This window comes from Lathamus discolor, chromosome 3 (genome assembly GCF_037157495.1).
Source record: "Lathamus discolor isolate bLatDis1 chromosome 3, bLatDis1.hap1, whole genome shotgun sequence".
Classification (NCBI taxonomy): domain Eukaryota; kingdom Metazoa; phylum Chordata; class Aves; order Psittaciformes; family Psittacidae; genus Lathamus; species Lathamus discolor.
Genome location: NC_088886.1, coordinates 71,585,647 through 71,613,405, shown reverse-complemented (window position 1 = coordinate 71,613,405; position 27,759 = coordinate 71,585,647). Strand labels below are relative to the sequence as shown.

At 49.6% G+C, this 27,759-nt stretch overlaps 1 protein-coding gene across 1 annotated transcript; it reads right to left on the bottom strand.

Moving 5' to 3' along the window:
* Positions 1 to 920: 920 nt before the first annotated feature.
* Positions 921 to 24,991, bottom strand: RAMP1 (receptor activity modifying protein 1). Its single transcript, XM_065672725.1, has 3 exons — positions 24,841 to 24,991; positions 11,402 to 11,540; positions 921 to 1,571 (listed from the first exon to the last, which is right to left on the bottom strand). Exons 1-3 carry the CDS (start codon positions 24,878 to 24,880, stop codon positions 1,316 to 1,318), a joined length of 435 nt encoding a protein of 144 aa, XP_065528797.1. The 5' UTR covers positions 24,881 to 24,991; the 3' UTR covers positions 921 to 1,315.
* Positions 24,992 to 27,759: the final 2,768 nt, after the last annotated feature.

The window sequence follows — 27,759 nt, the reverse complement described above, 5'->3', positions numbered from 1 at the left end:
GCACCATTTTCTTGCTTACTGGGAGCAGATGAGCAGAATATTGAAGTTTGGATACTACTACATACTGTAGAAAGTGGCTGAGCAGCGGTTTCTTCCCATCCAGAATACATGGGCAAAAATGTTACACCTCACCCTCATCCTAGAAGAGCCTATCAGCTCATGGCCCAGGAAAATAAACTGAATTATTCTTTTCTGAACACAAGAAGCTGTTTGGGGGTTTTCTATTTTTAGATATATTTATTTTTATATGCATTTTTATATATATATATTACATCTGTATAGATGCAACTTCCAGCCACCCTTGATTTCTGCCTCTCACCAAAGCACTAAGCTGGGCACTGCCAGGGGCATGTTTCTATCTGGTCTCCATCCTGCACCCCCATGAATCTCCTGCGATGGCAGAAGGCAGAACTCTCCTGTATGTCCCCAGAGTGTCACCTTTGCTCATGGCCAGTTGGTGGATGGAAGCTCCTGAGCCAACAGTGCTTGTGCAGGAATCAGCTTCTGTAACTTCCAAGCAGTCTTTGGAACAATTTACTGCTTTTTCTTTTCTTGTTTGGGTCTTGGTTTTTAGTTTTGGGCTTGCTGGGGCTTTTTTTTCCCCATTTCTTTTTATTGTAGGCAGGTTATCATCTTCCAGAAAGCCTCTTCCTGGAGGAGAGAAGGCTCCGGGGAGACCTTAGAGCAGCTTCCAGTACCTAAAGTGGTGACAAGAAATCTGGAGAGCCACCCCAAAGAGTGCCTATGAGGTGGAGGTCAGTATTACTGAAGGGGAAGGTGAGGAGGGAGCCTCAAGGATCACAGAGGCTGCTTTAGGGCAGTTAGGGGAAGTCCTCACAGAGGGGGTGAGCGGTAAGACTTCACACCACAGACAGGCACCTGGTTTATTCATGTGTTTATTTGGGTATGAAAAGCACCTTGTTCCTGTTGCTTGTTAGCGCTGCCACGGCCACCACCAGTGCCGCCACCACCACCTCCCACTGCCACCCTTCAACCATAGCACCCCAACTCCAAGGCGAAACCCAGCCTGTGCAGACACTGGCCTCATGCTCAGGGAGAAGATGCCTTTCCTGGTATAGAAAACAAGGATAAAGAGGAAGCTATGGTGGTCTCGTTGCACCCAGATCCATCGGCCTCGCCGTTACCTCCTGATGCCAGGCAAGTGGCACACTTGTGGTGCAAAGGAGGAGCTGTGGCACTGCTGAATCTGCCTCCAGGGCTTTGTACCTCCCATTGATGCTCCTCTGCCAAGGTCTTCCAAAAACCAGACACACTCCAGAGGCGGTCTCTCCCCTGTGCCAGCGTCAGGGTGTCCCTACACGATGCCCTCACTGCGTTTACTCCTCCATACCACCAGTGCGGTCATCAGCAAGGTGATGAGGATGGGCAGCAGGATGAAGGGGCAGAGGATGCTGTTGGGGGGGTCATGCAGTGCCCGGCCGGAGGGGGAGCAGTTCCTGAAGTACTGTTTGTGAACGGCCACGAAGAACTCGTCCACCAGCCGGTTGGGCCAGTAGCAGTTCAGCCTCTCTGCGATGAGCGCCGTGCAGTTCGTCAGCTCCCCATAGGTGCTGCAACACAGACAAGGGCACTGCGGTGGCACCAGGGACTAGCACCCTGACAAGAGCACTCCCCCATAGGATTCAAAATGTTAAATACTTTCTGTTATGGATGTGTTTGTTATTTGAGGAGAACCGCATGGAGACCTCAGAGCAGCCTTCCAGTATCTGAACAGGGGCTACAGGGATGCTGGAGAGGGACACTTCATCAGGGACTGTAGCGATAGGACAAGGGGTGATGGGTTTAAACTTAAACAGAGGAGATTGAGGTTAGATAGAAGGAAGAAGTTCTTTACTGTGAGGGTGGTGAGGCGCTAGCACAGGTTGTCCAAAGAACTGATAAAAGCTCCATCCCTGGCAGCGTTCAGCGCCAGATTGGACAGAGCCTTGGGCAACATGGTCTAGTGTGAGGCATCTTGCCCATGGCAGGGGGTTGGAACTAGACAAGCTTTAAGGTCTCTTCCAACCCAAACCATTCCACGATTCTATAAGTAAATGAAAACAGAATTAATATTTACAGAAATAACTAGAAGCAAAGGTTTGGGTTTTTTGTTTGGTTTGGTTTGGTTTTGCTCATTTTTGCAGAATTTCATGGCCAGACTAGTGCTATCAGAAAATACCACTTGGACCCACATAACCATCTGGCACCTTTAGGGGAAGCCCTTCAGAAAACCCATCCTGAGCCGCCAGCAGCCGGGCAAACTGCTCTGACTTCAGGGCAATGGTTCAGCCAAAAGGGGACAACAGTGAGTACATCAAATCTACTTAAAATTCTCTCTGAATTGCCTAAAAACAGGGGGGTTGCATCTGAACCAAGAGCATTAACTTCTGAAGCTCATCTCTTTGCACTGCCTTATTCTGCAGGTCCACAGGACCACAACCCATCCTACCTCTCACCAGGCAGCACATCCATTTTTTGAGGCTATGCATAAAAACAATATGTATATAGAACAGTTTCTTTCCCCATGCCAATTAGGCCTGATCTTACAGAAGCAGAGCAAACCAAACCCCAGCCAGCCAATTAAAAACCCACCTGGGGGAACAAATACTTTCTAAGCAGCTTCCCAGCTCCTTGCTGCGGATTCTGCATCTCATCAGCAGGGTTTTTGGGCTGGCAGCAGTTGTCTTTGCTGTACCCATTGGCACAAGTCAGCGCCAGAGGGAGCCCCCTCATTTAATTAATAGGGCACCTGGAGCTACTAAAAGCAGCTTCTGCTCGGCATCCCAATATGACAGATTACCATTTCCCATCCATGAGCATTCTTAGATCTTGAGAGCTGAAGCATCGTCAGGAATCAGAGCAATAACAGAGAAGCTATTTTTAAAACTGAAGGGCTGTACAGCAGCTGGCTTAGCCCTTCCCCAGCTCAACCCATGCTTCTGTGTTGATAAATACCTGCTCCCACCGTTCATAGGCAGGGAGTTAGAACTGGATGATCTTTAAGGTCCCTTCCCACCCAAACCAGTCTGTGACTCTATGATTTTCTGCCCTTTACTCACACAAAGCTCACACAAAGACCATAGTAGTTTTATGAGCAGCCAACTAAAAGCAAAGCCAAACTCTGCAATGTAGCTGGGTGTTTTAATTTCTTCCACTTTATCTCATAGACCTTTTCCCATTCATAAACATGGGCTGCCAGCCATCACTCAGGCCATCCCTTGCCAGCTGCATCTCGTGGTGTTCAGACAATGGTCCTGCAAGACTTGGACCACCTTCTGTCCTCACATGCAGAGCACCCAGGCACATGGCATGGAGGACCTTCTCCCTACAGGTACATTACCAGCTATCTCAGAGGGGTACCAAAGGGATCCATTTGCTCGGATATGGATAAACCAGACTGGTCAGGCCCAGGCTGCTGCTTGCAATGCCTTGTCAGAAGAGATCAAGATCCCACTGGAGAGCAGCAGTGTTGACGCCCAGGGCTGAGCATGCTCTTCCCTGCCACAGCCACAGTGAACATTAATCCCAGTGCATCTCCAAAGCAGCATCCAGTTCTCTCCCTCTCCTCATAAGCATAGCCACATTATGGTGTTAGCACCACACTAGCGTGGTCCCACTGGAAATTCAGCCTGTTCCGATGGTGGAACATTTCAAGGGGTTGTTCCCCTACTCAACAGCTTCCCCTTGCCATCCCTAGCCCAGACCAGGAGAGCGAGGTCCCATCACCACACTCAGCCAGCCAAAGCTGAGCCAAACTCTGGGAGCTGCAAGGATGATCCCTCTATTTCTGGTGTCCAGAAAGAGATGTAATCCTCAGGCAGAGACTTAAAACTCTCTTTGGAGAGAGGGTAGAGTCAAGCCTTCAGCGTTCAGACAACCATACGGCTCATTTGCAAGCCTCCATCTCCCAGAACACTGTCTCCTCCACCTGAGAAAAGGCACACACCTTCCAAAACAAACCCTCCAGAGATTATAACCTTGCAAGCAGGAGAACAGCATTGCCAGCAGGGTGCAGCTGGGTTTACCCTGGAGAGGATGGTGAGGACAGAAAGCCAAGTCAGTGTCACCTGGGCATTGCAATGCCTGGCAAAACACTTAGATCATTTTTTGGGGAGGACCTAAGAGATCTGAATGCCACCAACCCCAAATCAGAAGGGGTGGGCAGAGAAATACATGCATCCTGTGTCCTCTCCTCCCTCACCCCACAGACCAGGGGCTGGCTGTCCTCCAAAACCAGCTGAGCAGGGCCTTATGGCTGGAAGCTGGGGGTTAACCCCAGAGCAGATCCCTGGCTTGGCTTCCATGACGGCCTAGTTCAGTCAGGATAAAAGAGGCTGTAGAGAATCCACCAGGCCATGGACCTGCACCATGGCATGTCCCCACAGCTCTGCAAAGCAGCCAGAGGGTCTAAGAATGCAACATATAAGAATGATTGCCCCCAGATTCCCAACCTGCCTGGGAGCAAAAGGAAGCACATGATTTTAACGCTGCTTACCAGGGTCTGTGTATAGGAGGTGAAGCCCAAAGCTTATGTGCCATGTGCTATTCATAACAGCCAAAGCCAAGCTGCAAAACCTGGCTGGCATCAGAGGAGTTCGTTAAGATGGTATTTGGAACTACAGGATGCAACAGAACTCCTTCCATTGGGCGCCTCTGCCTCCACGAGAAGGTATTTGAAACCCTTACCACTTACAAGGAACGTACAGGAAAAATCCTGGGCAGAGCACTTGGGTTGGTCCAGCTTCCCCCAACCCAGAGGATAGCTTCAAGGAGAAGCATCCCTAAGTCATGCTCCCTTTTCCCAACCAGGCTGGGGCTGCTCTGGGATCTTTCCCAGTGCCAAAAACTGCCTGCAGCCCAGCGACAGCTCCCTAAGGAACAGCAGCTCTCGGGGACTCACCTGAGCTTTGAGATGAAGGGATGGAGGAATGCTCACGGCTGGAGGAGTGCTGAGTGTACAGGGTGTCCTTAGTGATGGTCAGCATGTCCCCACAGACCACCAGATATGGGGAGAGAGGGAAAGGAGCAGCAGCCTGCATCCACGTCACCTCCCTCTTCTTTCACCTCTCCTCTCCCTGGCTTTGCCTTAAATAGCAACATCTGAAATTAAAATGCCTGAAAAGACCAGCTTTAATTATTGAAACAAAAATAAAAATTGGGATTAGCTTGCTGATGTAGGAAGTGCTGGGAACAGGGCAGGTTATCCCAAACCATCCACAGGCAGTGGGCAGGGAGACAGGCAGCCCACCCTGAGGGGCACAGCTTTGGTTATTTCTAAATATCATTTCCCGTACCCAACATGAACTGCAATTAAAACTGTTTTCCTTGTTGCCACGGAAACAGTTTGGATTGAAAGGATGCTGCAGCAAGAGGCCAGGCAGTGCAGGGACCACGTGGGGATTAACGCGGTCAGGCAGACTCGGCTGGCCTGCTGGTGGGAAGCAATCGAGGCCTGGTTTATGGTTTGATGGGGTCCGAACGCTTACCCTGCTGTAAATCCTAAGCAATGCCTCTGGTTTTGTACCACTGCAACCCAGACTGGAATTTAATCTGACATTTATTCCTTGCCAGTGCCTAGGTGTGAACGGTGTCACACTGCAGAGACTGGTTGAGGTTCATAGGATCACCAGCTCTCCCATTTTGCCACAGGTATCAGGATTTTTCCTATCCTCCCCAAACCCCTTTGCTTCAGAAGGAAAAAAAAGCAACCTTATAAACCCCAAAACAACACAAGGCTTTCCTTTTGTGTTGTAGATTGAAAGAAGAAATTAATTTCTTCCTCTGCAAAGCTTCAGGGCAAGCTTGCAGACATGCTAAAGGGATATCCAGCAGGGACCTGGCAACCTGAAGATAAATAAGTAGATAATGAGATAATAAGAGAATGGATCAATCTGTTTTCTATAAGATAATGGGTAAATAACCCAAAGACATACAGCGAGTGTACTGACAGCTGTAAGAGCAGCCCCCAGCCAGGGGTAGGAGTGGGACAGGGTACCAGGAGCTGGCAGCATCATCCATCATTTCTGGTCCTGGCTGCAGCTGTCAGCCTGCACGCTCACACTGGGCAGCTCCTTTCCCACAGGATGAGAGGAAGGCATTTCCTGGAAATCTTTCGGCATGCCACAGGGCGGATATATTTGGAATGAAGGCGCCTGGCTCGGCTGGAGTAACTCCTGCAGCTGCGGCACTGCTCAGCACAATGAGCATCTTCCCATCCCACTTACTTTCATGTAAAACCTCTGGCCACAGCCTGCCAGCAAGGCAAAAACTATTTTGCAGGAAAACAAAAACTTTTTTGCAGCAGGACAAAAGCTGCAGGAAAGCTATTGAGAAGTCATCAGCTCCTGCTGGTGGTGGGCGAGTAGCCAGCAGCCCAATCCCTCCCGCAGTCTCAGTGCCATATAGACTCATAGGACCATAGACTGGTTAGTGTTGGAAAGGTACTTAAAATCATTTAGTTCCAATCCCCTGCCACAGGCAGGGACACCTCACACCAGACCGTGTCACCCAAGGCTCTGTCCAACCTGGCCTTGAACACTGCCAGGGAGGGAACATTTACCACTTCATTGGGCAGCCCATTCCAGTGCCTCACCACCCTCATTTCCTTACATCTAAGCTGAACTTCCCCTGTTTCAGTTTGAACCCATCACCCCTTATCCTATCAATCACTGCAGTCCCTGATGAAGAGTCCCTCTCCAGTATCCTTGCAGGCTCCCTTAAGATCCTTGAAGGCTGCTATGAGGTCTCCACACAGCCTTCTCTTGTCCAGGCTGAACAGCCCCAAAGTAGCTGTTCTGAGAGAGACCACAGCAAACCTCAAAGCTCAACTGCCATGCTGATGAATCTGGACCTGGAATCAAAATAAGCAAGTTGATCTTCAGGATAATCAGTCATGCACAGCTGAGCTCCCCATCAAAGCAACTCGGCCAACACCACAAAGCAGAGGAACCCACAGCACACCTCCAGCTAAACAGTCATCTAGCTTTTGAATTAAAGGGTAGCCCTGGAAAAGAAAACTCCAGGATGCTCAGTCTAAATCGCCCTTGGGCCAGGGATCCATGGGACCAGTGAGCAACCCAGCAGACACCAGCACACAGGAGCATCTGAAGATCACTTGTCCTTTGGGGAGGAAGAGAAGGAAAGAAACTGAAAAACCCAAGGGAAAATCACATCTCAGCAGTCCTTCCCTCTTCCCAGGAGACAGTGTTCATGGCATCCCATTCCTGAAGCATGTAACAGCTCACGCAAGTTTCCCTGCTATATGGTAAGACTTGCACGTGAAAAAACATCAACCTTCCCCAAATAAGCACAGCTAAGAAAGCCAGCAGAGCTCACTGATGATGGACCAACCTCAGAGTTGGTGCTTGTCTACATGGTCCAAGCCCAACCTCACCGAACGCTCTTGGTCCAGAGGGGCCCCTCTGTTACACCTGAAAGCAGGAGTTCCAGTAATGCAAGAGCTCAGTTAATACCTCTGAGGGTAAGATGAGAGGAGGATAATCTGCAGCCTATAAATAGGACCAATAAGCCACAATTACAAACTCTGCTGAGACAACTCATTTATTCAGATGTTCCCATCGTGTCATTCTCAATTGAGCAGTAAATGATGGGACTAACAGGCATTTCCCTGCTAAATGCCATGTACGAGAAATCACAGCCCCAAACCAGATACTGTTCATGGTATGGGGCCTAGCAAAGGCAAAACCTTCAAACATGTCTTTTTCTTGTTTCAGACAGGTTTGAAACATCAAAATTCCTTTGTCAGGGGGAAGATATGGAGAGGAAACAGGCTCTAGGACTGTTCTGTTTCTTTGTTTCGTGCGTAGGAGAAGCCCAATCTGTCCCTCTAAAGCTGGTGGGTCGACCAGCCAGCCTATGCCACCCCCTACCCACTCCTGCTGGGACATCTCCTAACAGTGATTTTTCTCCTAAAATCATAGAATCATAGAATGATTTGTGTTGGAAGAGACCTTGAAGCTCACCCAGTTCCACCCCCCTGCCACGGGCGTGGACACCTTGCACTAAAGCAGATTGCTCCATGTCCAACCTGGCCTTGAACACTGCCAGGGATGGGGCAGCCACAGCTTCTCTGGGCACCCTGTGCCAGCGCCTCAGCACCCTCACAGGGAAGAGCTTCTGCCTAAGAGCTCATCTCAGTCTCCCCTGTTCTGGCAGGTTAAAGCCATTCCCCTTGGCCTGTCCCTACAGGCCTTTGTCCAAAGCCCCTCTGCAGAAGGATTAAAAGGGGATGGCGAGTCCCAGGCACACTAAGGTAGCAGGGGTCTTGAGCAAGGTGGCCACTTAAAATTGCTGTCCTTCCAGAGCAGCTTATTTGCAGCAGTAGCTAAGCTATTTCTACCTAATTTTCCCAGTGTCCTGAGGGCACAGGAAGATCAGAGAAATGTCATTGCTTAACTAACCCCGAGCCTTGTTTTCCTGTGAGCAAATGGACTCACACAATCAAATTACACACTGCAAGTTTATCAGCATTTCCTCCAAGTGTCTCAAGGATAACAAGTTTAGTGGAAACTATTTAGGAAAAAAAAAACCAAAACAACAAACCAGGACATGGGTGATAAAGAACAAACTTTAATACACCTCTGCTTCCTGTGCAATGGCTTTGCTGAAGGAGGAGATGGATTGCATCTCACCAGGATTGCAGACAGGACCAAACCAGAATCAAAAGCAAAGTCCTATCCCTGGGAATGCATTCAGCCCCTGCACGGGGACAGCTCTGCTGGGATGGCTCCATGGGTGGGCGTTCATCCCCAGCGAGGTGGTTATCCCCTTCTCCTGCTATTCACTGCATCTGGACCACATCTGGATGCTGCCTGCAAAGGTGTCAACAGAGACATAGGACAGATCCCATGGAGCCCCCAGGGCCTGGGACATTTCTGAGGACCAAATGAGACTTCTCAGTACCAGAAAACCTCCTACAGTCTTTCCAATCTCTTTTCTTCCCCTCCATTTTGTCACCAATGAAGGGGAAGGAAAACCCAAACTGACCTTTCAAAAACCTATTTATCTATACATGTAAGTTTTCATACACACACACATATATATTTTAATTTGGCACAGAAGAAAGGGCCATGAAGCAAGAAACCAACCAAAACCTTACAAAAAGTCTGATTTTTGTGCAAAACACTCATGGCATGCAGCAACATCCCCTCGCCACTCCCAACTGACCTTGGTCCCCACTTGTGTCTCAAACCACTTTGAGCTGGCTTTCCACATCTTGCAGTGCAGCTGTGCTGCAGCCTTTCTCTGGGAAAGCAGAGTGGAGAGCAGGCCTCTCAGGCCCTCACCCCATCACATGGACACCCCTGGCTGGTCTTTGCGACTTCAGTCAAAACCATCTCACCAGGAGAATGAGTTATGCTGTGGCGGTACTGAAAAACTCTGCTGATTAGAAATAGGAAAGAGCCAGAACCAAACCAGAGACGTACCGAAAAAGCCATCCCAGAGCACCATGTTCCATACATGCAACATTCCCTGCTTTCCCTGATGCTGCTGCACTAAGCAGGGTTTCCTTATCACCCTCTTATACCCCCAAGGTTGCCACCAAGTGCTCCACTAGGAAAGCAGACTACACCTCTGCTTCTCCTACATCATAAATCACTGCTAATTCCCTGACACTGATCATAAACAGGAGGCTCAGCAGAAGGCTGCCAGGCCACATGCCATGCCAGCTACTCCTTGTAGTTGCTAAGAAAAATCAACACACAACTTCTGGAAGCAGCAGGCGAACCAGCAGATCCAGTGGGATAGGCTGGGATTTTCTCACAGAGAGGTTTGAAGGCTGTGGGGTTTTCAAGCTGAGTTAAGCCATCAGGGATTGTCTGGAGAACCTGAGTGCTGAATTAAAAAAAAAAGGAAAACCTCATGGAAAACATGTCCATGGAGCAGTGAGTCACCAGGAGATGTTATGGAGCCATGACAGGGATCCTAATCTACTGCCTTATTAACACATTGACACCCAGCACACAGCAGCCATGTACAGTCTTCTGCTGAAGCTCCATCACTGGGGTGTGCGGTTTCTTCATATGTACGTAACTGTACTGAGAGAGACCACCCCTCTGATTTCCAAACACTGCTAGGGTGGGCTCCTTGAAAGCCCATTTAATCACAGAATGGCTGAGGTTGGACAGGACACCTGGAGATCCTCCTTGTCTTCTCCAAATGCCCCTGATCAAGCAGGGCCACCTAGTTGCTCATGACCATGTCCAGATGGTTTTTAAACATCTCCGAGGATGGAGATTCCACAACCTCACTGGGCAACATGTGTCAGTGCGCAGTCACCTCCACAGTGCAAAAATGTTTCCTGATGTTCAGAGGGCACCTCCTGTGCTTCAGTTTGTGCCCATTGCCTCTGGTCCTGTCACTGGCCACCACCAAGGAGAGCCTGGCTCTGTCCTCTTTGCACCCTCCCTTCAGGTATTTATATACCTTAATAAGATCCCCCGGAGCCTGCTCTTCCCAGGCTGAACAGCCCCAGCTCCCTCAGCCTTTCCTCACAGGAGAGATGCTCCAGACCCTTCATCAGCTTCGTGGTCCATTACTGGACTCTCTCCAGTCTGTCCGTGTCTCTCTCGCACTGGTGAGCCCAGGACTGGACCCAGCACTCCCGGGGTGGCCTCACCAGGGCTGAGTACAGGGGAAAGATCACTTCCTTTGGTCTGCTTGGAACACTCCTCACGCAGCCCCAGACACCATCCACCTCCTGTGCTACAAGGACACTCATCTGGCTCATGCTCAACCTGGCGCCCACCAGGACCCCCAGGGACTTTTCTGCTGAGCTGCTTTCCAGATGCACTGCCCCCCAGCATGTCCTGGTGCCTGAGGTTGATCCTCCCCAGGTGCAGGACTTTGCACTTCCCCTTGTTAAAATTTGTGAGGTTCCCATTTCTCCAGCCTGTCAAGATCCCTCTGGCTAGCAGCATGACTCAATGGTGCGTTACCCACTCCCCACAGTAGCACTGACCCCTGGGTACACACACCACTGGTTGGTGGCCTCCAATTACTTTGTCCAACAACCACCTCCCTCTGGGCCTGCACTGTTCAGCCATTTTCCAACCCACCTCGCTGTCTGCTAATCCAGCCCACACTTCACCAGCTTGTCCATGGGAATCTTAGGGCAGACGGTGCCAAAAGCCCCACTGAAGTCCAAGTAGAATGTCCACTGCTCTCCCCTCCAAGCCCACCTTGTGGTCCCTCCACAAGCAAACAGGATGGAATCAGAGAATCCCAGACTGGTTTGGGTTGGAAGGGACCTTCAAAGCTCATCCAGTTCCACCCCCTGCCCCGCAATGAGCAGGGATATAAAAATTAAAACTCACCACTGATCTTCTTAGACCCCAAAATCAAAGATGGGTGAAGGCAGGACAGGAGGGACATTACTTACCCCACGGTCTCATCCCAGTCACACCAGAGCCGCTGCCCAATGCCCTCCATGCTGAGCTGGAACTGCTTCAGGCAGTAGTGCTGGATCATCCAGCCGTAGTCTGCTTCCTGGCACGCTGTCACCACGATGAAGTGATGGGCTGGAAGACAGACGAGGATCAGGCGGGGTTAGCCCCTGCCTCCCACCGTGCGGTTCCCACACAGCTTTGCACACTGAGGGTGTCTGCCAAAGCAAAGCTGAACATCACATCACACCCCCCGTCAAACAGCTCCTTCAAAACCTCCTTCTGGGGGTGTTACTTGCCTTTTCACATCACTATGACCCTGCAACATCATCCGCTGTTACCCTCCCAAGTGCTTGATGCTAATAAATCAATTATTGAAAATACGCCATAAATAAGTAAGAATGCAGATTTATTCTCTGCTGATCCCATGACACACATATTGGGACTTTAAATTTCCAGGGTTTTGGTTTACAAAAAGAGTAAGAGGATGTTAGGGAATAACCCCACAGCTCCCAGTCAGATCCCTGCTGCTGCTGCTGAGCAAAGGACCCCTGAATAATGAGCTGCATGATGCCATACTTGGAAACAAACACCCGTCTCTGGTGGAGGTACTTCTTTACAAATTTGTGCACAACTAGTGCAATGCTGCTAGTGAGTCGAAAGGGAGAAGGGCAGTAATGCTACAATGGGAAGCAGGCGCAGGCTTAAAGAAAATAAACCTTAGGAGGATTCATTTGATTTACTGAGCCTGGCTATAAATAATATCCTGGTCCCAAAGTGCCAGCTAGTGCCTTTGCAGCTCCTGGAGTACATTGTAGGCAGGCATCACATACCAGCTCTATATTTTGCTACACATAAATAACTTTGTGCAAAATAATGGGGCTTTATTTTTATCTTATTTTTCACCAAAACAGAATTTAGCTATTTATTTAGCAGTCTGCATATGAAAGCCACGGGACATCATCCTGCCCCAGGGATGACCTCCTTGAGCAAGCCCTCTGCAGCTCACATATATATTCTAGGAGTGCTTAGGGACCAGCATCCCATGGGAATGGGCAGGAATTCGGCACCCCCTGGTGATTTGGATGGCAAGGGGTCCCCAGACCCTTGGGTGAAGTTTCCAGATGGCTGCAGGGCTCCCATACTGCCTCCCACCATGGCAGCCACTTCAGCCCAGCTCAAAATAGGACAATGTGAGTTATCAAGCCAAGGAAAGGGAGGTGAGGAGCATTAAACCCTCACTGTTGCAATAATAAACATGAGTTTATTGTAATTGAAAGCTCTCCCCAACTAATGCCACCCAGGGGCTCACTCTACGGCACCTACATAATACGACCTCAGCCAGAGAATCAGAGAATCAGCTAGGCTGGAAAACACCATTAAGATCATCAAGTCCAACAAGAGACAAGCCCTGCTCTGAAATGGGAAGGTCTGGGTACTGAAGCAAAGCACCAAGGGAGGAAGAGGAGCAGGAGGAAGAGAGAGGTACAATGTGCAATCTTTTTACTTGAGAGATGGGCTGGAAACCTCAGCCCAGGCAGGCTCAAGGACAATTGATGGCTGGGAGGCTTTTCTCCTCTTCCCATCCCTTCAAATCTGGATGAATCAAGTGAACAAGTGACATGGCTGAGGGAACATCAGCATCTAAGGGAGGTTCAGGTGCCACCCCAAGAGGTCACCCCTTAGTGAAGACCATGCACTGGAAGGACAAGTGCCCTGCAAACATTATCCCCATCACACAGCTGAACAACTTGCAGAGAAACTGCATCCAGCAAATGTTTTCAGTGGGGAGCAGGAGAGAGCTGCATGAGGGAAGAGAGGAGGGGAGGGAAGGAAAACAGACCACAGACCAGCCAGACAAGCTGCCAAGGGGATGGAGGAGATGGAGCCAGGCAGAAATGAGCAAGACACGTGAAGTGCAGAGACAAATTGAGGAAGACAAAGCCACTTTAAGAAGAAAGTGAAGCAGAAGTCAACAGAGCATGGCCAAGCTGCCCTTCACCTGGCTTTGCTCCTCCCCACTCCCAATTAGCATGGATGGGCCTAGAGACAAGTCATCTCTTGTATACCACAAAACCAGCTATCCTTGGAGATGCCCAAACATTTCCTGATGACCACACAGCTGCTCCTGCAGAAAAGACTCAGAGGAAAACACCTTAACAGGCAGCTCCATCTTGGTTGGAGAGAGAAGAAACACTGAACAAATCATGGAGATGAAGTAACTGAGAACCACAAACTGGCTGTGAAGCCTGCAAAGCCACATGTATCTGGTAGCCAGCATAATAACAAGAACAGGAAAAAAACAAAAACCCAACCCAAGTGAAAAGAAAACACCAGGGAGCATTAAGCACTTGTCATTCCAGGAAGCTCAAAAGACACTGCTGGGTTGGATGTGCAAGTGTAGGCAGCCAGGAGAGAACTAGGACAGGAGCTTTGTCATCCCCAAGCATGCAATTCGCTCCTGCCTCTTGTCTCAGCTCTGAAGGTCCTTCCAAGGCACATCACCGTCTCTTTCCCCCATGTGGAATGTTCTCCAGGAGCTCTGCTTTCCCCATATGAAGACTTGCCTTCTTCAGATGGTGACAGCCAAGGCTTGGCTTGGTAACCCCATGGAGCAGTGCAGAGAGCGTGCTCCTGGAAGATGTCTCTCCCATACCCACACATTGGGTCTGTCTGCAAACCCTCTTCCCTGGGGAAACCAGATCCATCAGCCAGTGACCAAGACATTTCACAGGGACATTAGACTTTTAATATTGTGAAGGGCTCTTTTGTTTTATACATCAGAAGCAAAGAGCATCCAAGAAGAGCAAGGCTCCACAGAGCTTTAAACACTGTGAGGAATGAGCTGGGCACAGTGAGCACAGTTCTTGTTTTCAGCTGGCCAGGGAGAACTGGCTTTAGCTTTAAATGCACATTTTAAGGTCAAAGAGAGGAGAACCTCCTGCATCTTCACACAGTCCACACTAAACACACAGATATTCCATGCTTGCTCCTGGACTTTCCCCAAACCCACATTCATCAACACAGCAGGCTGGGATGGGCTCTGGGTTTGTAACAACAGGGGTGGGGTGGGGGGAAGCAGGGAGGGATTTTTGTATCTGTCTCCTGGGTCTCATTCCAGAAGGTTTTCCTTCCCCCCTCAGCCCTGCTGATGGAGATGGTGTAAGTCAGCTGCAGTGAGCTGTAAATAACTGAGCTCTGGAGCAGTCACGTCTCTGCACTTAGCAGCATCCATTTGTGAAAGCCGTAAGGAGCTGCTGAGTAACTGAGCTCCAAAACCTATACCGGGGCTGAGCTGCCTCCTAGAGCTCCCTATTCATGTGCCCTCAGCACTTCCTTTAGAAAAATGGCATCAGGAGCTGCAGGAATGCAGTGGTTCTCTAGGAACATCGCACTGAAGCCATGTGGTATCTCCAAAGCCCTGTTTGGTTTTTAGGCGCTGCCTAGACATAGAACAGGGGGCTCTGTTCATCTTCCCATGTCTCCTCAGCCTGTGCATCATACAAGTGACACCACCACAAGCCATCCAAACTTTATCCTTGCAACATGTGTGCGCACTCCCTTCTGCGTGCAAAGATGTCTTCTGCTGCAAGGAGGCACCATCTGACATGGTGTTCATCTTGCTCAACGACCTGCATTGATGGACGCTCTTCACTGCCAAGAGGAGCACTGGTTGCCTGCCAAAAGACATAACTTCAAGGAACCTTAAGTTGCCTCCTCACAGGGAACATCTGGAGAGCAGTGGTGAGGAAGTGATTGGAGAGAAGGCTTTTCCAGGCATCCCAGATCCTCTTGATTGCCCTGGGACTGATGTCCTGGAATGTCCCAGCAAACTTCTACCAGAGTTTAGGTAGCTGAACGCCCCCCCCGACATTGCTCATGTATTTCAGCAAAACATCAGTGTTGGTCCTGAGTTGTTACAAAAACCTAAGGAAAATAACTGGACTTTTTTCCATTCCACTTCTTACAGCTGGAGTCTAGGCCAAGAGCTCTGGGCTCACAGCTCCAGAAAACAACTTGGTGGACACCACCTCTTCCTTCTCCTCCCGCCACCGTTGCAGAACCTCTCTTGTTGGCCCCCTTCAGGTATATTGATCTAAAACCACAGAGGTCTCATTAAATCTCAAAAGATCAGAGATAATTGCAAAGTGGCACTCACAGCAGGGCTGGCAATGAACAAGCCACACGTAGCTAAACCCAAGCACCAGCAAAGCACTGGGCTCAAAGAACAAACATCCCAATATCTTCTCCTGGGCTTCTCCCAGATGCTGTGACCCCCTGTGAAATTATTAGCTCTCTCAGCAAGCCTGAGATGAACTTTTCCATGTGGTTTTTTAGTGGTTTGGACACAGTTGCAAAATAAAACCCAGCAAGAGCTGGAAATCTGGTGCTCATCTGCTGCATGTGCTTCAAGCCCTGCCTTTGCCACATCCCCATCCACTGGGATGAAATCCTGCACTGGATTAGACCTGTGAGATTAAACCAGGTAAAGCCCAGCCAGACAGATGTGCTGTGTGCTGCAAACCAGGTACTCAACAGGGAACAATGCTGGGAAGGAGACAGTTGCCTGTGGCTAAGCCCAAACTCTGGGAGAGCAGGTTTGGAGTGAGGGGATTTTGTAGGCACAGCCCTCGGAAAGCCTCTCTGTACATGCGGAACACGTGCTCTCTATTTAGTCTCAGGACACCTAAATGTGCTTTTCAACCTTTCTCTTTCTGTTGGGACCCACACTTACGAACAGATCAGCTGAGCAAGTCCTCATCAAGCGCGTTTCTCAAGTGGAGTTTCAAACAGCAGAGCCACCATGTCCACTGCTAATTTGTAACACAACATAAATAAGCTCCAGCTTTCATCTTAAGCCAGGTGAGCATCTGATATGCCACAAAGCGGCTTGGGCACCCTTGGGAGCATCCGTGGGTTGTGTCAGAATGAGTCCCCTCCCAGCACCCCCGTGCTCTGCCCAGACTGAACCACAAAGCCAAGGGAAGGATCAGACCCAGCCCAAAACACTTGTGGGAGAATAGGGAAAGGGCATGAAGGCAGAGGATGAGTATGAAAAACATCCCAGTTTGTGGCCAAAAAATGGAAAACTGGGGGGGTGGGGGGTGTTTGTTGACTCAAAGCCAACAAACCAGCAGATGGTTTTGTGGGGGATGGAGCAAGTGCTCACAGGTCTAAAAATAAACCCACTGCTCCGAGCAGTGCTCACACGTGAATGGCTTGAGCTGAGCTCTGGCTGGTGCCTGCAGACCACTGACATGAAAGCATCACTGCCCCAGGGACCTCCCTGAGCACTGCCCCTACCTGTCCACACCTTCTCCTAAGCCTGACTTTGTGCTTCCCAGGCAGAGCAGGTTTGGGCAGCCACTCTGTACATAGCCTCTAGCGGACATGGTGGTAATCAGAGCCCCAAAAGAGGTATGAGCCTGGCACTAGGCACCAACCTCCTCTACAGCTCACCCATCTGAGGAGCACCTTCTGCATCAGCCTGAAGATGCCCATGGGGTACAGCTCCAGGTACAGGGCTTACAAACCAAACCAGCAGGAAATAGGTCTTGTACAAGAAACCTCATGCAGAGAAACAGGAGAGGGACAGGAAGTCACCCACACCGGCTGAAGAGAAGCAGAAAGAAAGGCACAACTGCCCCTTCCAGCATCTGCAGCCCCATAAACCCCCAGGAAGTGTCCAACACCCTCTGCTTAAATATATACCTCCAATGGGGCTGCTTTTCACTTCAGACCTTGGTTCACCAGTCAAAAATGAAGCTGGAACATAGCAAATATGTGACCCCCTCCAGCTGACGCCGGCGGACAGCAAAATGCAGATGTCGGGTTTGGGGAACTACGGTGGCTGGCTCGACACTGTTTATTTCTCTATGGGAAAGCAGGGAGCTGCCTGCGAACCCCTCTGCTTGCTGACAGCCTGGGATGCGCCCCTGCAGTCAAACGAAACCTCCGAGTCCCTACAGGGCTATTTCTGTCCTGGTTTTGCATGGGGAATGTATTTTTAAAGCCTATCCTCCCTGCCTTGCTGGGTCAGGCTGGGGGCACTGGCACCCACTCCAGGCTGCTGGAATCCAGCAGCTTGGGAATGGTGAGAGGGATGGAGGTGTCCAAACCCTGCAGGCGATTGTGGGGGAGACAAAGACCCATCCCCTTCTCAAGCAGCCTGTGTCAGCCCCCCCCCACCAGCACAGGATCATCCCATCCCAACCCATCCCATGGCACAAACACAGCTGCAAACGCAGCCCCAGCAAGGTCTGCAGATGGAGGGCTCACTGACAGCTTCAGCGCCCTGAAGCCACAAAAGCTTTCAAAGGACTTAAGGACTGCTAAATGAAAAGAGACAGGGCTAGGAAGGCTCAACCACAGGAAACCACACATTCCCCTGAGAAACACGTAAGTGGTTGTGGCTCTGCCCATGCTGCTGCAGCTGCTGTCCAGGGCAGAGCAGCACCATGGGCCCCTCCAGGTCTGTGTGTTGCATCTCCTCCATCCGAGCTCACTCAAGAAACAGCCTCCCCAGACCCCGCATAAATTTTTGCTGGCCAATTCCATTAAACCCCAGCAAAATGAGAACTCTGTGCCAAATGAGCACCATGGAGGGGGGTGCCACAGTGTAAATGCCATGCCACGGCATAAAGAGTAGCGAGGGTCAGTGTAAAACCTTGCTGGATTGGGATACACCAGATAAGTGAATGTAGAATTTGTAGAGAAAGAATTGGCCAGGCTTGGGGTGGTCCCATTAGAGACCTGGACATGTGGAAAGTTCAGGCAGCAGATGTTCCCCAAAATGGCCAGAGGAGCTGTGGCTGCCCCATCGCTGGCAGTGTTCAAGGCCAGGTTGGATGGGACTTGGAGCAACCCCATCTAATGGAAGGTGTCCCTGCCTGTGGCAGGGGGTTGGAACCTGATGAGCTTTAAGGCTCTTTCCAACACAAACAATTCTGTGATCTTATGATCTTTGGGAATGAAGCACAACATGTGGGTCTGAAGACCTGCCAGTACTGTCCCACTGCTGCTTCCAAAGGAGCATCCCGAGAAATCCTATTTCTGGAAGGACATGGACCATATGGAGGCAGCATGATGATGCTTCAGAAACACTTCTGGGTATAAACACTATCGGGCATGAAGACTTGCTTACGATAAAAGGTAGTAAGAGGAGAAGGTCAAACGGAAACAAGTGGATCACAAATAAGCATCAGCACCAGCTCAGTTGCACACCAGCAGCAGGACACAAACGCCTTCCCAGCAATTGCAGCAGCTTATACCAGCACCCTGAACTCCCCAGTCTTCTCAATGTACCTGCAAACAGGGTACACAGCACCAAAGCACTACTGACTACATCCCTACCTATGGGGGTTGGAGCAACCTGCTCTAGTGGAAGGTGTCCCTGCCCATGGCAGAGGGTTGGAACTGGATGAGCTTTAGGGTCCCTTCTAGCCCAGACCAGTCTGTGGTTCCGTGGTAAGAGGCAAGCTTCAGTCCCCACTCCCTGGACCCTGCCCCTCGGTCCCAGCTCTGCAGCCCCACAAGGAGCAGGGCTGCTGCACGCTCCACTACACCCGGCAGTCAGCTCCATGGTTTGGTCCCTAATTAGGGCCACTTTGTGAGCAGTGGGCTAATGAAGCCAGCCAGCACACAGCTCTGGAGTCCTAGGCCCTCATCACTCTTCCCAGCACCTCCTCACCACATCCTGGCTCCTGCTGCCTGCCAAAGGGACCACAATAACAGAGATTCCCCTGCCCATCACACCAAGACAGCTGCTTTCCCATGGGACAAGGGACCTCTGTAGGGAGCCTTTTGGAGAAAGAGCCTTTTGGAGAGAGTTTTTTGGAGACAAGAGCCTTTTGGAGAGGGCCAGGCTTCTTCATGGGCATTGAGGGGTCCTGCTGCAGTGACGGGGTCCCTGCACCCCGGGTGGCAGCCTGCCCACATGGGATATCACCTGCCTTCCCCTGGTAGTGTGCTGCCCAGCTCCTGCCCTGCTGTCCCATGGGTGGCCCCTGCTCCCACCACAGCCTGAACAGAAGCTCCTACCACCAGTTAACAAATGTACCATCAAGTCCACTGGTTGGAAGTGTCCTGCCTTATTGGGTTAATGAGACATTTGCTTAAGAGACAGAAAATAGCCCCCAAACAGGCACAGCATTCAGGCAGCTGGCTCCTACCTCAGCTTCAACAAAAAATTCATTGGCATTTATTTTTACACAGCTTATTTTGTGCCCTCTTGTAATGCTTGGGGCAACCATAAAATGATACCGAAAACTCAAACACTCCCATCCTAGCAAAACCAGAATGACAGCAAAGTATCAGCTCGATGGATATACTACTTCCTTCACAGGCACAACAGGATGCCAAAACTGAAACCTCAAATATCCTTTTGGGTATATTATGTTCGGTTGTATGCAAAATATCTCATTAGTGCTGGCTGGAGAAAAAAAAACCCATCTATCTGTATTTTGCCTTGTCTAATAAAATGAAGGGGAATAAGCTTTCCAGGAACAGGGATGAAGTCCCCCTTTTCTACAAGTAGATAATAAATCAGATTAAAGGTATTTAGGTTCTTCAGGGAAAAGACAACTCTAGTTCTCCTGAACATTGGGATGATTAGTTTCCTGAAGTCTTAAGAAACCTGGAAATGTTTTGGGATGGTGTAAGCACTAAATTACTGCAAGATACAGCGAGTCCCTCAACAAACCCCACAGAAAACTGCTTCCCCAGGCTGTATCCCTGCCACTCATAGGAGATGCTTGGGCAGCAGAGATACTGCTGCACTGTGTTAGTCCTCTTCCCAAGTTCATTCTATGGAGCACCTACAATACAACAGCCCAAACAAAGGGTAATTTAAGATCATTCTGATAGAGGTTTTCACATAACAGCTCCTGCAAGATGCAGAATATGCAAAATAAATACTGGTACTTTGCATCCCATAGCCCAGTGCAGGATAGTTCTGCTTAGCTGAGTCACAAAGAGTTCACCTTTTGCCCTATAGTATTGCTGTTAAATAACAGTAACTACTAAATACACGGAAATAGGCTGTTCAAAGAGGCAGGACCCTGCTCCAGTTTCTCTCTTCACCTCAGTCTCCCCACATGTGTTAGCAGGCATTACGGTATGTCCTTGTTACCCATCAGCCAAGCACACTTCCAGTAACAGAACTTAATGTGTCCATAGATTTGATTCTGTGTAAGGCAAAATGACAAATACTCTTCTTTCCGCCCCCCCCCCCCCAAAAAAAAAAAAAATCATGTGTTAAGTAAAACAAATTCAAAACCAGCTGAAAAGGGAGGAAGGAGGAAGGAAATCAAAACCCAGGCATGCTGAAAACCAACTGCTGTCTGACTGCAAATCAGGAGAGGGAAAAAATCTGTCATGACCAATTAGTTATAAAGGTAATTATATCCTTAATGAACAGAGGGCTCGTTTTAAAAGTTATTTGCCTTCATTAACCCACTCCTAGCTCAAACCAGGTCTGATCATTAGCACCATCAAATACCCACTTGCTGATCCCCAAGAGCTGAACCAGGGGTCCCCACTTAATTCTGGGCACCCATCTTTTGCAAACAGCAGGGGCTGAATGGAAGCCAACCCAGGGAGGACAGAGGTTTCCAGCATCAGCATCCCAACACCTTAACCCAGTATTGTGCTTTAGGGTTATTTTTAAAGCATCACAAAGCACGGCATGCCAAGAGGGGCCAGATGTCAGCTCAGTCTCAAACCGGGGCTGGTCTCACTGGATAAAGCCAGGGAGAAACAAGCACCACACTCAAGACTCAAGAATGTTCTGAAGGCAAACACTCTCTTCTCCCACCCCCACGACTATTTTCTTCCTTCAGCTATTTCAGTTGATTGTTGAGGCTATAATAAGAACAGGGAAACTAACACCAAAGTTAAAAGTGCCTGGCATTGGTTTGGAGACAACGTGCTTTCGATCCTGTTGGTTCAGGTTTCAGCAGGTTTGCGTGTGTTAAACATGAATTATTCTGGTCCATGGGACTATGAACCATTTTACTGAACTACCTTAGAAAGAAAAAGAAAAAGCAGTTCCCAGGCAAATGTTATTCACTCCAACAGATTGCCTATAATGAGGAACCTAATAAATAAATATATATAAAAATTAACTGTGGAGCAAACCAAACTGTCTTGTTGGTGTAGTCCTCACAGGCTACAAAGAACAACAGCTTGACAGAATACTGTCCATATATACTTTCCAGGCTAAAATCTGTTGCTGAGCCATGTGAGCAGTCCAGGGATAGTTCATTTCCCTTTTAACTGAGGTTTCTCAATGCAGTTTTCTCTCCTTCCAGCTGAATAACGTGCAGAGATGGCACTTGTCTGCAACTCATGCACACAGACCACTGTTTTTTTCCCAGCAAAAGATACCTGAAGGATATGGGGAAGCCTGGAGGGATTGCATCCTGCCCCTGGCTGAAACCCAGCTCTGCCAAGAGGTTTTGACCCAGGCTGCTGTCCGTTTCACATGCCACTGGGATGCTTTCCCAAGGGGTCAGGCTGTGGTTTTACATACTGAAAAGCTCAAGTTGTAGAAGCTCACAGACAAGGTACTGAAACCATTAAGCAGGTTCATTAGTGGATTTGGTCATAAACAGCAGTGGCTTCAGAAGCAGCACCCATAGCACCACAACAGCTCCCTGGACTTGGACTTCCCTGGCACTCACCTATCCGCAGCAGGAATTTGCCCAGCAAACCCTAACCATGAGTGCATTTTAGAAGGGAAAAAGATATTTAGCTACTTGACCAAATCGAAACACGCCACATCTCACCTATAAGCTCCTCTCCCTCAAACCTGGTGCTGCCCCATGGTGTTCTCCATCCTTACCCAGTGCTGTGACCCCTCTCTCTCTCAGGCTGTCTCCAGAGCAGAGCTGCTCCAGACCTCACAGCGTCTCCATGGCCTCCTCTGGACTCGCTCCAACAGCTCCATGTCCTCTTGTGTTGACTCTGCAGCCAGTTGCAACTCAATATGATATTAATTGATTCATTAACGTTTTACTGGCCTTATTTGCAATTCTCTCTTAGCTCTTACAGCAGCACACCTATCTGGAACCCACAAGCCATCACAGCAGCAGAGCACAGTACTGTGTGCAACCAGAAACGGGCACAGGAAGGAACAGCAAATGCCAGCATGCAGAATGTCCGTCCCCATGGGATCTCCAGCCACCTGCTAGCATGGTTGTGAGTGGCACCACAGCCCTGAAAGCAGCAAGTGTTGCCCAGCCCTTGTCACACCAGCCAGTATCCCTGGGGATGCACACAGGGACACTGGGTGATGCCACTGGCACTTCCCTGCACCACCTCCAGCCAGCGGTGCAGCAGAAGTGCCACTGAAGGGGCTTACCTCTCTATATACCTATGTGGCTTTCATCAGAAATAACAGTTTGCCTGTTAACTCCCCCCCTGCACAACCCTGACCTGGCAACTGAGCCATAATCCCACCCCATCCATCATCACCAGCAATAATGAGTCTCCTTGTGAAAGCCAGCCCTCTGGTAACCCCTTACACACCAAAACAAGGCTGCAGAGCAGTGCGGGGCTGACCATCACTGTTCCCAGTAACAATGAGCAAGAGCATGGCTCATTCCCTCTTTCTGAGCAGCCAAAACCCAGAAAAGGCTTACTTTTACCTCTAATGGAAGTGGTTACCTTGGGATACAGCTGGATCTCCAGCCTGCTGCATAAGACCAGGGCAGTGGATACCCTGACTATCACTGCTTTTTAGGGACACTGCAGGCAGTTGCAAAGTTACTTTAAGCTTGAGCTTTACAAGAAAGGCTTTTCTTGCATGGGAGGAAAGCTCAGCTGATCCTACCAGCATCTGGACCCCAGCTTTGCTACAGCCAGGAGGTTATGGTGGCAGGGGCACAGCCGTTCATAAAGCTCTCAATCACCTGCAAGGGAAGGTGCTTCTGTGACCAGGGAAACTGTCCAAGAGCATGTCCCAAGGCAGTGGCAAGCACAATCTGGCAGTAAAAACACCAGCACAGGGCTGTAAACCTCATCCTCCCTCCCTGCTCACTGCCTTTCCACAGCCCTGTCTGTGTGTAAAGCAGAAAGGCTCAAACACGGGGGATTTCTGTTCTGCTTTTTTCTTTAGCAATCCATCCACCACCCAACACCACTTAAGTGGCTCACACAGAGGCAGACATCCTGCTGATGGGGATGGAAAAGAGCAGCCTGGAGTTATCACCAACTCATGCTCCTTCACTTCCCAAACTTACAGTGCCCAAACCAAGGGAAGGAAGGGGCAGCAAAAGAGGGAAGGAACTGGGAAAACAGAGCTGACAGAAATCCTAACTGAGAAGGAAACTAACTAACTAACTAGAAAACTAACAGTCCTCACTGTCAGCAAAATCAGCCACAGGTTTGTGTGTGGGAATGCTCCCTCAGACAGGGAGCCTGAAGCCTTTCCCTGCAACCAAGCATGGAGAATGTGCTTCATCTAACGGCACAGACTTCTCGTTCCCAGGAATAACCACAAACTAGAAAGTAGTAAATAGATAGTTGTGTGATACAGATAAGACCTTTACATGCAGCATAGCTCAATGCATTATTCACCAGGGTTTGGAGGAGAAAACTGGAGAAGGAAGTGAAAGAAGGAGGAATCCAGGCTTCCTCACAGAGCTCTTTGATTTCATGGAAGATCAGCGTTAGGATGAGGGTTTCAGTTCCCTTTTACATAACCTTAAACAAACACACTTCTTCCATAGAGCACCAATACGGGATACTTCCAAGCTTTCTGCTGCGGATACATCAGTTACAAGCACTGCACAATCTGTTGCATATGAAATGATGGGAGCATCACCGAAACCCAGGCACACTGCACCCTGAGAAAACAACCAGGCAATGCCAGGATTTCCAACCTAGTTTTAAGTTGATCACTTGCAAAACCCAGAATGCTCGACCTCAGCTTGCTTGAACAAGCACTCGTAGCTGCGTCCTTTCCCTGTGGCTCAGAAATAGGTAGACAGAGACTCCTAAAGCAGTCTCCTGCTAATTAATTACCACTTTTGAAACAAATGCCAGAGCATGTCTCCCTGCACAAGCAAGCCTCAGTAAAATCTCACCCGCCAAACGGGAAATCCTACACAAAACAGGCTATATCTGACAGCATCTTCATCTGACATATTTAGAGGCCAAGTGAGATGTTTTGTTATGTCCTGGGCTCTCAAATGGTTTCTCCTTTCCATTTCCACCTGCTTTCCGTGCTGGAGACTTGGCACATTTCAGGATCGGGTCAGGGGTAAAGCCTGCGAGGGGGCGGCCGGTGTTGCGCACCGTCTCCGCTCGCAGGGCAGAGGCAGCGGGGCTTCCAGGGGAGCTTCTCCCGCGGCTCCTCGCCCCAGTACCGCCGCTCTTTCCGCGTCCCGCCCGGCACCGGTAAGTTTGGAGCCGGGGGTGCGCAGCTACTTACCCAGCACGAAGCACAGGAACCGCCGCGGGAGCAGGGCCATCGCCGCTGCGCTCTGCCCGGACACCCGGCCCCCGGGAGGGAGCTGGGCGGCGGGCGGGGTACTCCGCCAGCGCCGGTTGTGGCTCCGCTACACCCCGCTCCCGGTGGCGGCGGGGACATGGGGCGGGTCTCGTCTCTGGCCGCCCCGCCTGGCTCCTGCCCCGCCGGCGCCTCCCGCGGTGCGGTGCGGTGCTCTGCGGTGCTGTGCCCCGCCGCGGGTCCTTGTGCACAGCCCCCGGCTCTCTCGTTTAGTCGAAGCCACGACCGAAGGCAGGTGGCTTCAGCAGGCTTCACCTGAGACCGTCATGTCCGGGGAAGGCAGCGTTAGCTCCATCTCCTCCCCGTGGATCGGGCAGGTGAGTGTCCAGAGCCACGGGACAGGGAACAAAAGAAAGCACCCAGAAATCCCTTTATTCTTAGCCCTCCTTGCACTTCCACCATAGGAATTTGTCTAGCCTCACGCTAAAAATACTCCCTCCCTTCTTTTTACAGTGTTGAATATGAACACAGAGGATGCAATGCAATCTTAGCAGGAAATGTTTAGTGGTTTGGGGGGGGGGGGGGGGGGGAGTTGCTTGCTTTAACTGAGTGGAAAATCCTGACTGAGCTCTTACAGCTCCACCTGCAGCTCGTAACATGGAGTGTTCACTTAGGGTATGATTCAGATAGAGGGTCAGGGCTCCAGCCGCAGGGAGGTCGTTGCCCCCTATATCTGTTCTCTCACATATGAAGTTAGCTCTCGCTTTCAAACAAACAAGGAAACAGGAATGACCAGCACAGGGTGCTAACTAGAGTGTTTCACATCATCGATGTTTCTGCTTTCCCAGCAGAAACTAAACAGCTTGCATACCAGGAAGCCAGTTCTGTCCTAAACTGTTAATAACACCTGCTTAATAACAGAATCATGTCTGGAGAGCCCAACCAGCAGCATGTGCTGTTGTTAATGTAGAGCAAAGCTTATGGCTGCTTTCATATTGATATGAACACTGAAGAAACTGAAGTTGAGGCCTCCGCTGCAGCTTCAGGACCAAGTTTAGAGTTCTGGGGGCTGAAGACAAGGCTGGGGCTCTGGAAGCATTGCCTACAGCATGGCTGCTGAGAGGTAAGGGGTGAGATCTGGAAACAGCAGAACACCAGCACAATTTTTTGAAGAATCTTTTCTTAAACATATTACATGCTTCTTACTATGGAAAGATGAGAATTCTTTTCTCCATTACTTACTAATGATTTGGCTATCTCATAGCTTCCTCATGAGGAAAGTAAAAATTGTTATAGGTCAGCATCTCTTTAGCAAAGCAACAGAGAACAAAATGCTATCATAGGAATAATTATGACTATAAAGCCCACACACCGTTTAAAAGAAACAAATCATTTGACAGGGAAAGCACAACACATTTGAGGCCATTAAAACCTTATTAACTAAAAATATTTCCAAGTGTAAGATTTTATCAGTGTACGTCCATATCTGCAGCCCTGGACAAGTCAGTGGATTAATACAAAGAGTTCTCTTTTGTCAAATTTATGTTGATTCAGAGAGGCATCTGTAAAAGCTCACAGGGCAGTCAAAGGGCAAAGTAACAAACTTACACCACACTAATCCTTTCAAAAGGAAATCAAACAAACATGAATCTTGGTTGAGATTCTTTCATAGAATCACAGAATCATAGAATAGTTAGGGTTGGAAAGGAACTCAAGATCATCTAGTTCCAACCCCCCTGCCATAGGCAGGGACACCTCACACTAAACCATCCCACACAAGGCTTCATCCAACCTGGCCTTGAACACTGCCAGGGATGGAGCACTCACAACCTCCCTGGGCAACCCATTCCAGTGTCTCACCACCCTAACAGGAAAGAATTTCCTCCTTATATCCAATCTAAACTTCCCCTGTTTAAGTTTTAACCCGTTACCCCTTGTCCTGTCACTACAGTCCCTGACAAAGAGTCCCTCCCCAGCATCCCTATAGGTCCCCTTCAGGTACTGGAAGGCTGCTATGAGGTCTCCATGCAGTCTTCTCTTCTCCAGGCTGAACAGCCCCAACTTCCTCAGCCTATCTTCATATGGGAGGTGCTCCAGTCCCCTGATCATCCTCGTGGCCCTCCTCTAGACTTGTTCCAACAGTTCCATGTCCTTTTTATGTTGAGGACACCAGAACTGCACACAATACTCCAGGTGAGGTCTCACAAGAGCAGAGTAGAGGGGCAGGATCACCTCCTTCGACCTGCTGGTCACGCTCCTTTTGATACAGCCCAGGATACGGTTGGCTTTCTGGGCTGCGAGCGCACACTGCCGGCTCATGTTCATTTTCTCATCGACCAGCACCCCCCAAGTCCTTCTCTGCAGGGCCGCTCTGAATCTCTTCTTTGCCCAGTCTGTAGCTGTGCCTGGGATTGCATGCTCTTCATTGCTTTGCATGTAAAATTCTATCCTATGCCTCTGTGTATTTAACACAATCTACAGTCAGTCTTTCTGACAAGGACTGAGGTTAGTGACTTATAAGCATCTATTTGTATATTTAATGCATCTGTGGAAGCTTTCCTAACCCAAGCTCCTGTTTTGTCTTACTGGGCAGAACCACTCTACTCTTAGTACAGTTATAGCATCTCATGTACAGCAGTTCTGTTCAAGTTAAGGCTGTGTTGTGGTTTACTCGCGTACTACAGTAACATGTGCACAAGCATCTGATTAGAGAATTCAGTCTGAAAAGCTACATTGAATGGGTGGCAAAGATACTTAGATATGTAAAACTATCAGCATTAATGCTACTCATCTTGGAAGAGGTGGTATTGATTAAAACCAAACTGACTCCTTGTCGTGGCTTAAACCCAACCACAAAGCTCGTTCACTCACTCCCCCTCCTCTTTTTTTTTTTCCCCTCCC